At 47.6% G+C, this 17,791-nt stretch overlaps 1 protein-coding gene and 1 non-coding gene across 2 annotated transcripts in view; both read left to right on the plus strand.

The window, feature by feature from the left end:
• The first annotated feature begins 2,549 nt into the window (after nt 1–2,549).
• The window catches only part of FAM178B (family with sequence similarity 178 member B), a 116,172-nt gene continuing 100,930 nt past the window's right edge, over nt 2,550–17,791 (plus strand). The window contains exon 1 of the mRNA XM_025353503.1: nt 2,550–3,081. Within this exon, the coding sequence (XP_025209288.1) occupies nt 2,550–3,081 (532 nt within the window). The remainder of the gene's footprint in view (nt 3,082–17,791) is intronic.
• Nucleotides 8,243–8,345, plus strand: LOC112605498. The gene has a single exon (XR_003115483.1). It is a non-coding gene; the product is annotated as a small nucleolar RNA U13 (small nucleolar RNA).

Here is a 17,791-nt window from a genome sequence, read left to right on the forward strand (position 1 = left end):
TCTTTTGTAGAGACGGGGTTTCACCAGGTTGCCCAGGCTGGTCTCAAACTCTTGGACTCAAGGGATCTGCCTTTCTTAGCCTCTGAAAGTGCTGGGATTACAGGTGTGAGTCCCTATGCCCAGCCTAGAGGACAGTTTCCTTTTTTTTTTGAGATGGAGTCTCGTTCTGTCACCCAGGCTGGAGTACAGTGGCACGATCTCTGCTCATCTGCTCACTGCAAACTCTACCTCCTGGGTTCATGCCATTCTCCTGCCTCAGCCTCCTGAGTAGCTGGGACTACAGGTGCCTGCCACCACACCTGGCTAATTTTTTGTATTTTTAGTAGAGACAGGGTTTCATCATGTTGGCCAGGATGGTCTCGATCTCCTGACCTTGTGATCCTCCTGCCTTGACTTCCTAAAGTGCTTGGATTACAGGTGTGAGCCACTGCGCCCAGCCACCCAATCTTTAATTTGCAGACTCGAGGACTTGAATACCTAACTCCCTTGTTGGGGAAAGCTTCCTACCTTCGTCGGGGGCTTCCTTAAAACCAATGAAACCAACTGAATCCCTTCTCATAGGAGCACTCTCAGTAGCCCAGCTGACCAGCATAACACACCACAGTCCAGAGAATCCAGGACATTGCCAGCTGGGTGCATGTCTCTAGGAGAAAAATTGTTTCCCTTACGTTTCCACAGGACTCTTCATCAACAACTAAAGATCAAAAATCCTTTTGTAAGTCTATAGAAGACCTAACATTCATTCATTTTCAAGAAAAGACACCAACACTCCAAATAAAGAGATTAAGATTACTTTAACGTAAGATAGTCCCATCTCAGGTCTCCTATTTGTAGGAGCTCTTTTTGTTCTTCTGCTTGCTGAATAATGATGTGATGCTTCATTCTGCTACCTTTCATGGGACCTAAAATAGCCATCTTATTACTACTGACCTTTGGTCCTTGCTTTTTAAGCTCCATGTAAAGTCTGTGTCTTCTAGGTTACAATTCCACGTCAGAGTGATAGTTATGCAAGGATTTCAGCTTATCCCAGAGAAGGATATGACCCCTATCATTTTAAATCAAGCAGGAGGAGACTTTTGCGGGCCCTGGTCCTGTCTCAGCATGAAGCAGCTCCAGAAAAAATGACCCAGCCCTCCACAATTCATAAGAACATGGACCCAAAGTCTCCGAGGGGGGAAATGAGGTCGGTTAGATAGGGTGGTCACAGCCTCCTTTAAAGGGGAATGAACTTGCCAGATTGATGGAGAGACCAAACCGCCCACTGGTGCATGAACTACATCCGGCTCCTGGTCAGAACATCCTGCAGCAAAGAGGATGAACAGTAGAAGGGAAAATCCCCAAATTCACACAAGTACAGAAACCCATGATTAGAGTGTCCTTGGAATGACCTATGCTCATTTTAATGCTAAAAAACACACCCCTGGGTTAAGAATTAAAATGCTGGCCGGGCGCGGTGGCTCACGCCTGTAATCCCAGCACTTTGGGAGGCCGAGACGGGCGGATCACGAGGTCAGGAGATCGAGACCATCCTGGCTAACATGGTGAAACCCCGTCTCTACTAAAAATACAAAAAACTAGCCGGGCGAGGTGGCGGGCGCCTGTAGTCCCAGCTACTTGGGAGGCTGAGGCAGGAGAATGGCGTAAACCCGGGAGGCGGAGCTTGCAGTGAGCTGAGATCCGGCCACTGCACTCCAGCCTGGGCAACAGAGCGAGACTCCGTCTCAAAAAAAAAAAAAAAAAAAAAAAAGAATTAAAATGCTAATGAGACATGTGACTTGGTGTACTAGCATGCACACGCACATCCAGGAGATCCCGCTACATGCTTAACAGTAACGCCCATTCCCACTCCTTTAAGAATAATTGTGTAAATCTCCCATCAAGGGAAGCTCCTCAATGCCAGACGGAGCTATCTCAACGTATGTGTTTGTGTGTGTGTGTGTGTGTGTGTGTGTTAGAGATGGGAGTTTGCTCTTTGGCTAGGCTGGAACGCAGTGACACGATCTAGGCTCACCGCAACCTCTGCCTACACCTCCCAGGCTCAAGTAATGCTCTCACCTCAGCCTCCCAAGTAGTTGGGGCTGCAGGTAAACACCACCACGCCCGGCTTTTTTTTTTTTTTTTTTTTTTTTGAGACCGAGTCTTGCTCTGTCGCTCAGGCTGGAGTGCAGTGGTGCGATCTCGGCTCATTGCAACCTCCACCTCCCTGGTTCAAGCAATTCCCCTGCCTCAGCCTCTGGAGCAGCTGGGATTACAGGCGCAGCCAACCACCACACCCGGCTCATTTTTTTGTAATTTTAGTAGAGACGGGGCTTCACCACGTTCGCCAGACTAGTCTGGAACTCCTGACCTCAAGCAATCCACCCTCCTCGGCCTCCGAAAGTGCTGGGATTACCGGCGTGAGCCACCGCGCCGGGCCCATGCCAGGCTAATTTTTGTATTTTTGTATTTTTGGTAGAGACGGGGTCTCGCCATGTCGCCGGGGCAGGTCTCTCACTCCTGGGCTCAAGCAATGGTCCTCTCTCAGCCTCCCAAAGTGCTGGATTATAGGCATGAGGCACTGGGCTGGGCCACTGTCTCACCATCTTGGCAAATGCAGGCCACGAGCGCGCGTGTCCCGGGCCGGCCTGGGTGCAGGAGCTTCCGACAGCCAGCTCCGCGCACGTGGATGCGCACGTGGAGAGAGGGCAGGAAGAAGGTGCCACGTGAGGGCTAACAGGAAGCGGGTGCGCACGTGGCCGCCGAGCTCCCCTGCTGGCGGTGGCTGCAGGCGGTGGCGGCTGTGCGCGGGCCCCCTGGGTTGGAGCCGGAACTCAATCCCCAGAACCGGATCTTCAGCAAGGTTGGCGGCCCTGGAGTTACGGACGCAGCTCTTGGGGTCCTCCCACCGCGCCGCCTGGGGAGCCTGCTCCTGCTTTCTTTCCCGGCTAGCCGGCCCCGTCCTCCCAGGCCGTGCGAATTCCCGCCACCCTCCCTCGCCCCCGGCCCCGGAGCCCTGCCCTTCCCGCCCTCCGTGGCCAAGGCTGCCAGGTGCGGGCCTCGCTCCACAACTCAGGAGGCAGGATCGGCGGCTCCATTTTACAGGTGAGGAAACTGAGGCCGAGGAACCGCAGGGGCCCGTGGTGGGCGCTCGGAGAGCCCTTGACTTCCCTGGGACTCCCGGCTGGTCCAGGCCCTGCGGGTCGGTCCCACCGCGTCCAACGGGCTGCTCTGTCGCTTTTCAGGTTCCTGCAACCCCGCGTGGCTCGGGTTCCACGTGAACCGGGCCCTGCTCTCCACAGGCCGGCCTTGGTGGGGTGGAACTTTCCTTCGATTGATTTGAGAACTGGTGTATGCTTTGGTTGATGTGGTATGTTTTGTTTTGATTTTTAATGTTCCCCAGAGTGCAAAGGGCAGCTGGTGTTTTCTTTCCGGAAAGGCTTTCTGTTCCCGGCCCCTGCCCAGTTTGATGGATGTGGAGTTTATGACGCTAGAGACCGTTTTACTTTTTTGTGTGTGGGTAGAACTCATCTCCTTTCATCTTTCGAATTGTGAGCTCAGTCCTTGCTGACCGGAGCCGCTGCCCTCGCCAGCATTCCCAGGCTATTAAATATTTGTTTAAAAGGATGGATTTAAAACTTGATGTTAGGAATAAGGCATCTTGAAAAAGCAGTATTCGCAAAAACAGCACCGTTGTAATAGTCTTGAATTCATTTTGGCTCTTTTGACATCAGAGCCCAAAGCACGTGGGATTCCGTAATTATTTGGCCTCATGGCTACACTTTAAAACAAATTATTTTATTTTTCTTTTAGTCAGGAAAGTAAAAGAGCAAAAAAAAAAAAAAAAAAAAAAAAAAAAAGCATGTTGAAATCTCACTGCGAGGCCGCCAGGGAGGATGAGGGAGGCCGGGAGGGCGGCTGAACGCTAAAGGCTGGGGCTGGGGTTTGCAGGACTTGGGGAGACAGGAGCCCAGGCGGAGGGATGTGCTGGACAGAGGGGTCGCCATCTATGGGCGGCATTGTAGAGTGAACATGGCCAAGGCAAGGAGTTGAGCAACAAGATATATTTAAGTCCTGAACCTGGAAAGAATGTGAGATGGAGGAGGAACAGGTCCTGGCTGGCGGGTACTGGGCCCCAGGAGGGAGAGAGGGAACAAAGTAAAGTTCAGATGCTAACGCTATCTCCTGTTTGACTGGGTGGCCTTCACATCCCCTCCCACGCTGTCAGGACACGTCCTGTAGGCACTGGAGCAGGTCACACCAACCAGAATGATGGGTTTCCATCCATTCCGGGATGCATTTTTGCTCGCATTTTAACAGCTCTAAAGTTGGGCTGGGTCCCACAGTTCGTGTCTTTTTTTGTGTCATGGTTCATCACTTGGCAACTTTTTGTCAGTCTTAGTGGCACAGAAAGTCACAGTGCCTTAAACCCAGCAGCATCTTAGCTGTGATGAAGGAGTCAGCCATGGCCTGAGTCCAGTAACTGCAGGCAGGACCCAGAGTGGGAGAAGCCTCAGCCTGCACCCTTGTGTTGTGGAGGTCTTGGTCTTTGAAAGTGCTTGTTTCAAGGCATGTGAGGCAGGGGATTGGCAAAAGCCTGAAACAACAGAGACACAAGTGAAAACCGTGTTACTTTGTGGTTGGGAAAGAGAAGACACAGCTGGCAGCTGCTTCTCCCTTCCAGGTGAAATTGGAATGCTGTATAACCAGTGGTAGAAAGCACCTTTGAGTGAAAGGCGTTTTGCAGCAGCTAGAATCAGCTGCCCACTGAGCAGGCAGCCCTGGCCCAAGAGCCTGATGGGCAGCCAGCCAGTCTGAATACGCTGATGGGGCCAGTGAGCCCCAGGCTTTATCATCCCCTGGAGTGTTAGTGAGCCCTGGGTCTATCCCATGACAGAAACATCCTGCTGCCAGTAAGCTCCTCTGAGGCAGAGCCGCATCTTCCTCATCCTTGAGGTCCCAGTGCTCAGCATACTGCCTGATACATAGGAGATGCAGGGGGTTTGTTGAGCGGGAACTGTATTGAACAGGTGGGGCAAATTGTCTTCCTGGTGGCGGAGTGAAAGTTTTCATGTACCACTTCGGCTGGGCGCGGTGGCTCACACCTGTAATTCCAGCACTTTGGGAGGCCGAAGCGGGTGGATCAGGAGGTCAGGAGATGAAGATCAGCCTGGCCAACGTGGTGAAACCCCATCGCTACTAAAAATACAAAAAATTAGCTGGGCCCGGTGGCACGTGCCTGTAATCCCAGCTTCTCAGGAGGCTTAGGCAGGAGAATCACTTGAACCCGGGAGGCAGAAGTTGCAGTGAACTGAGATCGTGCCTTTGCACTCTAGCCTGGACAATAAGTGAAACTGTCTTGGAAAAAAAAAAGAATATTCATAGCAGATTTATTCATAATACCTTGAAATGAAGTAACCCAAATGCTCATCAACAGCAGAATGGATAAATAAGTAGTAGTTACTCATATGATGAAATATTATATAGTAATAAAACTTACTGAACTGCTACATAAACTACTATTACAGGCATATAGCATGCAACAACGTACATGTAGCAGTAGTTCACGTAGCATGTTGCATGCTACATGTGGATGAATTTCACAGGGATAATGTTGAACAAAATATATGCAAAAGTGTACAAAATTTATGATTTAGCTGGGCGCGATGGCTCACACCTGTAATGCCAGTACTTTGTTAGGCCAAGGCGAGCAGATCACCTGAGCCCAGGAGTTTGAGACCAGCGTGGGCAACACAATGAAACTGTTTCTACAGAAAAATATAAAAATTAGCTGGGCATGGTGGCACATACCTGTAGTCCTAGTTACTCAGGAGGCTGAAGCAGGAGGATTTTTTGACCCCAGGAGGTTGAGGCTGCAGCGAGCTGTGATCACGCCACCCGAGTCTGGGCAACAGAGCGAGACTATGTCTCAAAAAAATATATATATATCTGATTTTACGTATGTGAAGTTCAAGAGCAGGCAAAATAATTGATGGTGATAGAGGCAGAGTAGTGTTACATTCAGGGTTATTGACTGGAGGAGGTACTTCTAGAATGTAAGAAATAAGCAATATCTTGATCTGGGTCATGGTTACCATATGTATGTGTATGCGTATATATACATACAGACATTTATACTAAATGTACATATATGTACATAAAAATCAATCATGCTGAACACTTAAGATTTGTGCATTTAGAGCCAGGCATAGTGGCTCATGGAATCCCAGCACTTTGGGAGGCTGGGGCAGGAGGATTGTTTGAGCCCAGGAGTTCAAGACCAACCTGGGCAAGGTAGCAAGAACCCTGTCTCCACAAAAATATTAGCCAGGCACGGTGGTGTGTGCCTGTAGTCCTGGCTACTCGGGAGGCTGAGGCAGGAGGATTGCTTCAGCTCATGAGTTGAAGGTGGCAGGGAACTATGATGATAATAGTATACTCCAGTCTATGTGACAGAGAGAGACTATATCTCTAAAATAAAATAAATTAGATTGGGTACAGTGGCTCACGCCTGTAATCCCAGCACTTTGGGAAGCCAAGGCAGGAGGATTGCTTAAGCCCGGGAGTTCAGGACCGTCCTGGGCAACATAGCAAGAACTCTTTGTCTCTACCAAAAAAAAAAAAAAAAAAAAGTAAAATTAGCTGGGCGTGGTGGTGTAAACCTGTAGTCCTAGCTACTCAGGAGGCTGAGGCAGGAGGATTGCTTGGGCCCAGGAGTTCAAGGTTGCAAAGAGCTGTTATCATGAAACTACACTTCAGTCTACATGACAGAGACAGACTCTGTCTCTAAAATAAATAAATAAATTAGGCCAGGTGCAGTGGCTCATGCCTGTAATCCCAGCACTTTGGGAGGCTGAGGCGGGTGGATTGCTTGAGTTCAGGAGTTGGAGACCAGTCTGGGTGATATGGTGAAACCCCATCTCTACAAAAAATACAACTGGGCATGGTGGTGCACACCTGTTGTCCCGGCTACTTGGGAGGCTGGGGTGGGAGGATGACTTGAGGCTGGGAGGCAGAAGTTGCAGAGCCAAGATTGCACCACTATACTCCAGCTTGGGTAACACAGCCAGACCCTGTCTCTAAAATAAAATAATTATTATTATATATATATAAAATATGTACATATACTATATGAATATACATGTACTGTAAGTTATACGTCAGTAAAAAAGTGAAGAATGTATCTTGTGTGGATTATAGATCCAAATGTGAAATACAAAATAATAAAAATTCTCAAAGCTGGCATATGAGAATATGTACATGACTTTGGAATAAAGGAGGGTTTTTTTTTTCTTTTTGAGACAGGGTCATACTCTGTCACCCAGGCTGGAGTGCAGTAGTGCAGTCCCAGCTCAGTGCAGCCTTGACCTCCTGGACTCAGGTGATCCTCCCACTCAGCCTCCCAAGTAGCTGATACTGCAGGTGCGCCACACCATGCCCAGCTAATTTTTTTCTTTTGAGACCGAGTCTCGCTCCGTCACCCAGGCTGGAGTGCAGTGGCGCAGTCTCGCTCAGTGCAAGCTCCGCCTCCTGGGTTCACGCCATTCTCCTGCCTCAGCCTCCTGAGTAGCTGGGACTACAGGCACCTGCCACCACGCCCGGCTAATTTTTTGTATTTTTTTAGTAGAAATGGGGTTTCACCGTGTTAGCCAGGACGGTCTCGATCTCCTGACCTTGTGATCTGCCTGTCTCGGCCTCCCAAAGTGCTGGGATTACAGGCGTGAGCCACTGAGCCCGGCCCATGCCCAGCTAATTTTCGTATTTTTTTGTAGAGACGGGGTTTCACCATGTTGCCAGGCTCGGACTCAAGGGATCTGCCTTTCTCAGCCTCCGAAAGTGCTGGGATTACAGGTGTGAGCCCCTATGTCCAGCCTAGAGGACAATTTCTTTTTTTTTTTTTGAGATGAAGTCTCGTTCTGTCGCCCAGGCTGGAGTGCAGTGGCACGATCTCTGCTCGCTGCAAGCTCCGCCTCCCAGGTTCATGCCATTCTGCTGCCTCAGCCTCCTGAGTAGCTGGGACTACAGGCACCTGCCACCACGCCTGGCTAACTTTTTTGTATTTTTAATAAAGACGGGGTTTCACTGTGTTAGCTAGCATGGTCTCGATCTCCTGACCTCGTGATCTGCCCACCTCGGCCTCCCAAAAAGGACAGTTTCTTAAACAGGATACAGAAAGCACCAACCATAGAAGAAAATGTCGATAAATTGGCTACATTAAAGTTAAGGATTTTTCTTTATCAAAATATACCATTAATAGAGTGAAATGATCCTTTGCGGTTCATAAGCGTCATGACTGAGTGTTCACATGCGTGTGTGAGATGTGCCACCCTGAGACCTTATTAGGAAGTCAATGTATTACCCATCTGAGATTACCAAAATAAAGAGAGTAGGTTGGGCACGGTGGCTCATGCCTGTAATCCTAACACTTTGGGAGGCCGAGGTGCATGGATCCCTTGAGGCCAGGAGTTTGAGACTAGCCCAGACAACGTGGTGAAACCCCATCTCTACTAAAAATACAAAAATTAGCGACGCATAGTGGTGGCTGCCTGTAATCCCAGCTACTCGGGAGGCTGAGGCAGGAGAATCACTTGGACCCGGGAAGTTGCAGTGAGCTGAGATCGCACCACTGCACTCCCGCCTGGATGACAGAGTGAGACTCCGTCTCAAAGAAAAAAAAAAATCGAAGAGAAGCCATTTAGTGGAATAAAATATTTGCAGCACATAAAACTGATCGAGGGTTCATTTGAAGACTGTGTAAAAAATACTTCACACATCTAAAATGGGCAATAGACTTGAATGGGCACTTTATAAAAGAAGATGTGTATATATGCCCACAAAAATTAAAAATGTAAAAATTGAAAAAAAAGATATCTAGGTCAGGACACCATGTGAAAAGGTGCTCAACCTCATTAGATCCAGGGAAACCCAAATTAAAAAATGCAAGGAGGCTGGCTTGGTTGCTCATACTTGTAGAACAGCATTTTGGGAAGCCAAGGTGGGAGGATCACTTGAGCCCAGAAGTTTGGGACCAACCTGGGCAACATAGAAAGACCCCACCTCTACAAAACATAAAAAAATTGGCTGGGCATTATGGCATAAATCTGTAGCTGTAGCTACACAGGAGGCTAAGTTAAGGCAGGAGGATTGCTTGAGGCCAAGAGTTCTAGGCTGCAGTGAACTATGATCACACCACTGTACTCCAACCTGGGTGACGGAGCAAGACCCCATCTCCAAAAAAACTTTTTTTTTTTTTTTTTTGAGATGGAGTTTCGCGCTGTGTCACCCAGGCTGGAGTGCAGTGGCGCGATCTCGGCTCACTGCAAGCTCCGCCTCCCAGGTTCACGCCATTCTCCTGCCTCAGCCTCCGAGTAGCTGGGACTACAGGCGCCCGCCACCACGCCCGGCTAGTTTTTTGTATTTTTAGTAGAGACGGGGTTTCACCATGTTAGCCTGGATGGTCTCAATCTCCTGACCTCGTGATCCACCCGCCTCGGCCTCCCAAAGTGCTGGGATTACAGGCTTGAGCCACCGCGCCCGGCCCAAAAAAACTTTTTAAAATTAAATTTTAAAATACATAAGGAGACCGGACACAGTGACTCACGCCTGTAATCCCAACACTTCGGGAGTCCAAAGCGGGAGGATCACTTGAGCTCAGGAGTCCTAAACCAGCCTGGGCAACATGGTGAAACCCTGTCTCTACCGAAAATACAAAAAGTAGCTGGGCATGGTGGTGTGTGCCTGTAATCCCAGCTACTCAGGAAGCTGAGGCATGAGAATTGCTTAAAACCAGGAGGCGGAGGTTGCAGCAAGCCAAGATTGCACCACTGCACTTCAGCCTGGGTGACAGAGAGACTGTCTCAAAAAAACCCCACAAGGAGACGCTGTTACACACTGACTAGAATGGCAAACATTTAAGATACCGACAATCCCAAGTGTTGACAAGGGTGGAACAGGAGAACTCTGACATGTGCTAGTAGGAGGATAAATTCATTCTACCACTTTAAAACTGTTTAGCTGTATGTACCATAATGGACGTACCTATTCCCTGTGACCCGCCAATTTGACACGTAGGTACATTCTCAACAGTAATGTATGTGACTCAGTGCAGTCCCAACTCACATCAGTCAGAATGGCTGTTACTCAAAAGTCAAAAAATAGCAAATGTTGGCAAGGATGCAGAGAAAAAAGAACACTTATACACAGTTGGTGGGAATGTAAATTCGTCAAACCTTTATGTGAAACAGTATGGAGATTTTTCAAAGAAATAAAAATAGAGCTACCATTCAACCCACTAATCCCACTACTGGGTGTCTTCCTGAAGGAAGGCAAATTGTTATATCAAAACGACACTTGCACTCGTATTTATCCCAGCACTAGTCACCATAGCAAAGTTATGGAATCAACCTAAGTGTCCATCAACAGATGATTGGATAAAGAAAATGTGATATAGGATGGGTGCAATGACTCACACCTGTAACTCCAGCACTTTGGAAGGCCAAGGCGGGCAGATTACTTGAGGTCAGGAGTTTGAGACCAGCTTGGCCAACATGATGAAACCCTGTCTCTACTAATAAAGTACAAAAATTGAGGTTGCAGTGAGTCGAGATTGTACCACTGCACTCCAGCCTGGATGACAAAGCGAGACTCTGTCTCAGAAAAAAAAAAATGCCTGGGCACGGTGGCTTACGCCTGTAATCGCAGCACTTTGGGAGGCCGAGGCGGGTGGATCACGAGGTCAGCAGATGGAGACCATCCTGGCCAACATGGTGAAACCCCGTCTCTACTAAAATACAAAAAGTTAGCCGGGCATGGTGGTGTGTGCCTGTAGTCCCAACTACTCCAGAGGCTGAGGCAGGGGAATCGCTTGAACCCGGGAGGTGGAGGTTGCAGTGAGCCAAGATCACACCACTGTGCTCCAGCCTGGGCGACAGAGCAAGACTCTGTCTCAAAAAAAAAGAAAAAAGAAAAAAGTGATACGTACACCATAGAATACTTACGCAGCCATAAAAAAGAACGAAATCATATCTCTTGCAGCAACAAGAATGGAGCTGGAGGCCAGTATCCTATGTGAAATAAGTCAGAAACAGAAAGTCAAATACCACATATTCTCACAAGTGGGAACTAAACGATGGGTACGCCTGGATATACAGAAGGAAGCCACAGACACTGGGGACTCCAGAAGCGGGGAGGTTGAAAGTGGGGGTGAGGATTGAAAAATTACCTGTTGAGTATAATGTTCACTGTTCAGGTGACGGGCACACTCAAAGCCCAAACCTCAGCAGTATGCAGTATATTCATGTAACAAACATGCACATGTACCCTCTGGATCTATTTAAAATAAATGTGTGTGTGATTTTGTGTATGTAAAAGGCAAGGAAGATGATGTTCATAGAAACATTCAAACATGTGGTATGGTGCATGTCAATGTACAGTAGGGCCAAACACCTGATTTTCTGAGAATCCATTCTGCGCCAGGCCATGGCTGAGTCATCTCGGATGAGAGAACTTCCGTGCCCTCAGGTGAGGAGAGAAGAACTAAGTCATCAGTGTGGAGCAGACGCACGTGAGGATGAAGAGGAGTCGTTGAGAAGTGTCATTTCTTTTCTGTTAGCAATGACAGGTTTTCTCTGATGGACTTGAAAGTGCTCCCTCTTGCCGGTCCCCCCCCGCCCCCACCCCCACCCCACCCGCCAGTGATGAACTGCTGAACTTGCAAAAACCCTTGCAGAGTGCCCTGGGCTTCGTGATCTTGAGAAGCCGCCAAAACTGGAACAGCAAAAACTGTCAACGCTGGAGTAGAACAAAGGCCGGTATTGTGCGTCCTAAACTTAGTGGGCTCTTACATTGTTAGGATGACACAGAAAGCACTTGTGCTCAGAAAAGAAACTGATCTAAAAAGGAGGAAATACCCTCCCTCCTTCCCCCTCCCCCACGGCACGCAGCCTTTGCTGTGTGGCATTGTTCTTGGTGCATCAGCAGTTTCTGCTGCTTCTCCTGTTTTATTCTTACCATCCCTGTGGACGTTGCAACACTAAAACCTTTAGTTGGTAGAGTTTTCTCGTCTTTGGCAAATATTCCAGACTCGTTTGAGATCCCCAAATAAAAGTTTGTTTAAAGTGCAATTTTAGGCCCGGCGCTGTGGCTCACGCCTGTAATCCCAACACTTCGGGAGGCTGAGGCGGGCGGATCACCAGGTCAGGAGATGGAGACCATCCTGGCTAACATGGTGAAACCCCGTCTCTACTAAAAATACGAAAAAATTAGCCGGGCGTGGTGGCGGCGCCTGTAGTCCCAGCTACGCAGGAGGCTGAGGCAGGAGAATGGCGTGAACCCGGGAGGCGGAGCTTGCAGTGAGCCGAGATCTGGCCACTGCACTCCAGCCTGGGCGACAGAGCGAGACTCTGTCTCAAACAAAAAAACAAAACAAAACAAAAAAAGAGCATTTTTAATTCTTGACCCTCCCTGCCAAAAAAAAAAAAAAAAATCCCCAAAGGCACTGTGGTTCACATTGACTTTTTTTTTTTCTTTTTTTTTTGAGACAGAGTCTTGCTCTGTCGCCCAGGCCGGAGTGCCTTGATCTCAGCTTACCGCAACCTCCACCTCCTGGGTTCAAGCAATTATCCTACCTCAGACTCCCGAGTAGCTGGGACTACAGGCTCATGCCACCACTCCTGGCTAATTTTTGTATTTTTTTTACTTTTTTTTTTTTTTCTGAGACAGAGTCTTGCACTGTTGCCCAGGCTGGAGTGCAGTGGCGTGATCTCTCACTGCAAGCTCTGCCTCCCGAGTTCATGCCATTCTCCTGCCTCAACCTCCCGAGTAACTAGGATTACAGGCATCCACCACCACGGCTAATTTTTTTGTGCTTTAGTAGAGATGGGGTTTCACTGTGTTAGCCAGGATGGTCTCGATCTCCCGATCTTGTGATCCACCCGCCTCGTTCTCCCAAAGTTTTGGGATTACAGGCGTGAGCCACTGTGCCCAGCCTTTTTTTTTTTTTTTTTTTTTTTTTTTTTTTTGGAGACAGTCTTGCTCTGTCAGTCAGGCTGGAGTGTAGTGGCTCTATCTCGGCTCACTGCAACCTCTGCCTCACAGGTTCAAGCAATTCTCCCGAATAGCTGGGACTACAGGCGCCCACCACCACACCCAGCTGATTTTTGTATTTTTAGTGGAGATGGGGTTTCACCATGTTGGCCAGGCTGGTCTTGAACTCCTGACCTCAGGTGATCACTCGCCTCGGCCTCCCAAAGTGCTGGGATTACACACGTGAGCCACTGCGCCCGGCCCACGTTGAGTTTCTCTAGAAGGTTTTATGTATTTATTTATTTTAATTTCTTTTTTTTTTTTGAAAATGAGTCTCCCTCTGTCCTCCAGGCTGGAGTGCAGTAGGTGTGATCTTAGCTCACTGCAGCCTTTGCCTCCCAGGTTCAAGCAGTTCTGCCGGAGCCTCCTGGGTAGCTGGGATTACAGGCACCTGCCACCACGCCTGGCTACTTTTTTTAATTTTTAGTAAAGATGGGGTTTCACCATGTTGGCCAGGCTGGTCTTGAACTCCTGACCTCAAGTGATTCGCCCGCCTCGGCTTCCCAAAGTACTGGGATTACATGCATGAGCCACACACTCTGCCTAGCCCTGTTTTCGCTTTTTGACTATTATAAATAATGCTGCTGTGGATATTTGTGTGGAATATTTTGTGTGGATATTTGTTTTCAGTTCTCTTGGATATTATACCTAGGAATTTTTATTGTGGTCAGGAGATACTTTCTATGATTTAAATGTTTAAGTTTATTAAGAATTGTTTTGGCCGGGCATGGTGGCTCATGCCTGTAATCCCAGCACTTTGGGAGGCCAATGAGGTTAGGAGATTGAGACCATCCTGGCTAACACAGTGAAACCCCGTCTCTACTAAAAATATAAAAAATTAGCCGGGCATGGTGGTGGGCACCTGTGGTCTCAGCTATTTGGGAGGCTGAGGCAGGAGAATTGCTTAAACCTGGGAGACGGAGGTTGCAGTGAGCTGAGATCGTGCCACTGCACTCCAGCCTGGGCGACAGAGTAACACTCTCTTCCCCCTCGCCGCCAAAAAAAAATAATAATTTTTTTATGGCCTACCGTCTGGTCTGTCCTGAAGATTATTCCATGTGTACTTGGGAAGAATGTGTATTCTGCTGTTGTGGGGTAAAGTGTTCTGTTGGTTTATAGCGGTGTTCAATTCCCCTACTTTCGGCCTTCTGTGTAGTTGTTTTGTTTTGTTTTATTTTATTTTATTTTATTTTATTTTATTTTATTTTATTTTATTTTTGAGACGGAGTCTCGCTGTGTCTCCCAGGCTGGAGTGCAGTGGCCTGATCTCGGCTCACTGCAAGCTCCGCCTCCCGGGTTCACGCCGTTCTCCCGCCTCAGCCTCCCAAGTAGCTGAGACTACAGGCGCCCGCCACCACGCCCGGCTAGTTTTTTGTACTTTTTTTTAGTAGAGACGGGGTTTCACCGTGTTAGCCAGGATGGTCTCGATCTCCCGACCTCGTGATCCGCCCGCCTCGGCCTCCCAAAGTGCTGCGATTACAGGCTGGAGCCACCGCGCCCGGCCTAATATCCTACTTTCAATAATAAAACAACTACACAGGCCGGGCGTGGTGGCTCAAGCCTGTAATCCCAGCACTTTGGGAGGCCGAGACGGGCGGATCACGAGGTCGGGAGATCGAGACCATCCTGGCTAACACGGTGAAACCCCGTCTCTACTAAAAAAAAGTACAAAAAACTAGCTGGGCAAGGTGGCGGGCGCCTGTAGTCTCAGCTACTTGGGAGGCTGAGGCGGGAGAACGGCGTGAACCCGGGAGGCGGAGCTTGCAGTGAGCCGAGATCCGGCCACTGCACTCCAGCCTGGGCGACAGAGCGAGACTCCGTCTAAAAAAAAAAAAAAAAAAAAGAAAGAAAGTAGGCTATTAGATCGGGCGTGGTGGTTTATGCCTGTAATCCCAGCACTTTGGGAGGCCAAGGCAGGCCTTCTGCACTTGATATTTAAAAGACTGTGATTGATGGCAGTTAGCTGAAAGTGGAAAATGAAATCGATAAGGGGAAACTACCCTACATTTATTGTAACATGTTTTGAAATGTGTAGATGGGAGAGAGAGAGATTTATTAATTGGTACACATATACAGCTTGATAGAATAAATTAGGCTTAGTGTTGGGTGACTATAGCTTACAGTTATCTTTTTCTTTTTTTTTTTTTGTTTGAGACGAAGTCTCACTCTGTGGCCCAGGCTGGAGTGCAGTGGCCGAATCTCAGCTCACTGCAACCAAGCTCCGCCTCCCAGGTTTATGCCATTCTCCTGCCTCAGCCTCCCGAGTAGCTGGGACTACAGGCGCCTGCCACCTCACCGGGCTAGTTTTTTTGTATTTTTTAGTAGAGACGGGGTTTCACCATGTTAGCCAGGATGCTCTCAATCTCCTGACCTCGTGATCCGCCCGTCTCAGCCTCCCAAAGTGCTGGGATTACAGGCTTGAGCCACCGCGCCCGGCTAGTTTACAGTAATTTATGGTATATTTCAAAATAGCTAGAAGAGAATAATTGGAATGTTTCGAGCAAAAAGACAAGCATTTAAGGAGATAGATATCCCAGTTATGCTGATTTGATCTTTACAAATTGTATAAATTATCACATGTACCCCCAATATACCCATATATACATGTGTTATGCATCAATTAAAACAATTTTTGAAAGAAGTATGCATATATTGTGGAATAGCTAAATCCAACTAATTAACATATGTATTACTTCACATACTAACCATTTTTTTCTGGCCAGTATACTTAAAATCTACTTTCTTAGCAATTTTCAAGAATACTATACATTACTGTACAATGTATTTAGTATACATAACTGTATATAGCACATAACTATACATACTATACATGTTATTCTGTCATGTTATACAGTAGAACTCTGGAATTCATTCCCCCATCTGACGGAAATTTTTTGTTCTTTGACTGACATCTCTGTTATAGTTTCCTGATGATTGGATCTGTCTTTTTTTTTTTTTTTTTTTTTGAGACAGAGTCTCACTCTGTCACCCAGGCTAGAGTGCAGTGCCACTATCTAGGCTCACTGCAACCTCCGCCTCCCGAGTTCCAGCGATTCTCCTGCCTCAGCCTCCCGAGTAGCTGGGATTACAGGCTTATGCCACCAAGCCCAGCTAATTTTTGTATTTTTAGTAGACATGGTGTTTCATCATGTTGACCAGGCTGGTCTCAAATTCCTGACCTAAAGTGATCCGTCTGCCTTGGTCTCCCAGAGTTCTGGGATTACAGGTGTGAGCCACTGCGCCCGGCCGGTGATTGATTCTTGCGTCAATATATAATATCTTTGTCTCTTGTGCTTTTTGACTTAAAGTTTATCTGTGTGACTTAAAGTCACTTAAGTCTGATATTAGCGTAACTAACCGAGCTCTCTTTCAGTACTGTTTACATGGAATATCTTTTTGCATACTTGCATTTTCAACCTATTTTTGTTTTTGGATATGAAGTGAGTCTCTCCTAGATACCATAAGGTAGTTGAATCATGTTTTTTAAATCTGTATTGCCAATCTCTGTCTTTTGGTTAGAGAATTTAATCCATTTATATTTAAATCAATTACTGATAAGGAGTGACTTCTGCCATTTTGCTATTTGTTTTCTATATATTTTTCTTTTTCTTCCATTAATGCCGCCTTTTGTGTTTATTTTCTTGTAGTGTATTGTTTTAATTGCCTCCTCATTTCCTTTTTTTTTTTTTTGAGACAGTCTCGCTCTGTCGCCCAGGCTGGAGTGCAGTGGCATGATCTCAGCTCACTGCAACCTCCGTCTCCCAGGTTCATGCCATTCTCCTGCCTCAACCTCCCGAGTAACTGGAACTACAGGCGCCCGCCACCATGCCCGGCTAATTTTTTGTATTTTTAGTGGAGACGGGGTTTCACCGTGTTAGCCAGGATAGTCTCAATCTCCTGACCTCGTGATGCGCCCACCTTGGCCTCCCAAAGTGCTGGGATTACAGGTGTGAGCCACCGTGCCTGGCCCCTCTTGTGTATATTTTAAAGTTATTTCCATAGTAATTACCCTGGAGATTATAATTTATATCTTTAATTAATTAATTTTGAGACAGAGTTTCACTCTGTCACCCAGGCTGGAGTGCAGTGGCACGATCTCGGCTCACTGCAACCTCCACCTCCTGGGTTCAAGTGATTCTCCTGCCCCAGCCTCCTGAGGAGCTGGAATTACAGGCGTGTACCACCATGCCTGGCTAATTTTTTTGTATTTTTAGTAGAGATGGGGTTTTACCATGTTGGCCAGGCTGGTCTTGAACTCCTGACCTCAGGTGACCCACCTCTTCAGCCTCCCAGAGTGCTGGGATTACAGGCATGAGCCACCACACCCAGCCTCATTATTGTAAAATTTTAATGTTTTAACTATTTATTTGACCATATGTCATAGTCATGTTGATTTGAATTTCTTTCACTATTGCATTTGAATCTTGGTATTTGTTTTTTGTAAAGTGCTGTTTCCTTTGATCATTAGACACTTTATTCGCCTTTCATCTGTGTTGCAGTTTATCTGAGCCTGGGCCTGATCCAATGGGAGATGTCTCTGTGTGTGGCATGGTCCATCTTGACTGGAGACAGGCAGTTCCTCCTACCAGAGAACACTTGTTGGGCCAGCCCCAGGGCCTCTTAAATCACTCATTCATTCAGCAGAAATGCACAGATGCCTCCCATGGGCCAGGTCTGTGCTGGTGCTTGGGAAATGGCGGGAACCAGACATTCCTGTCCCACACCTTGTGAA

This window comes from Theropithecus gelada, chromosome 13 (assembly GCF_003255815.1).
Source record: "Theropithecus gelada isolate Dixy chromosome 13, Tgel_1.0, whole genome shotgun sequence".
Lineage (NCBI taxonomy): Eukaryota > Metazoa > Chordata > Mammalia > Primates > Cercopithecidae > Theropithecus > Theropithecus gelada.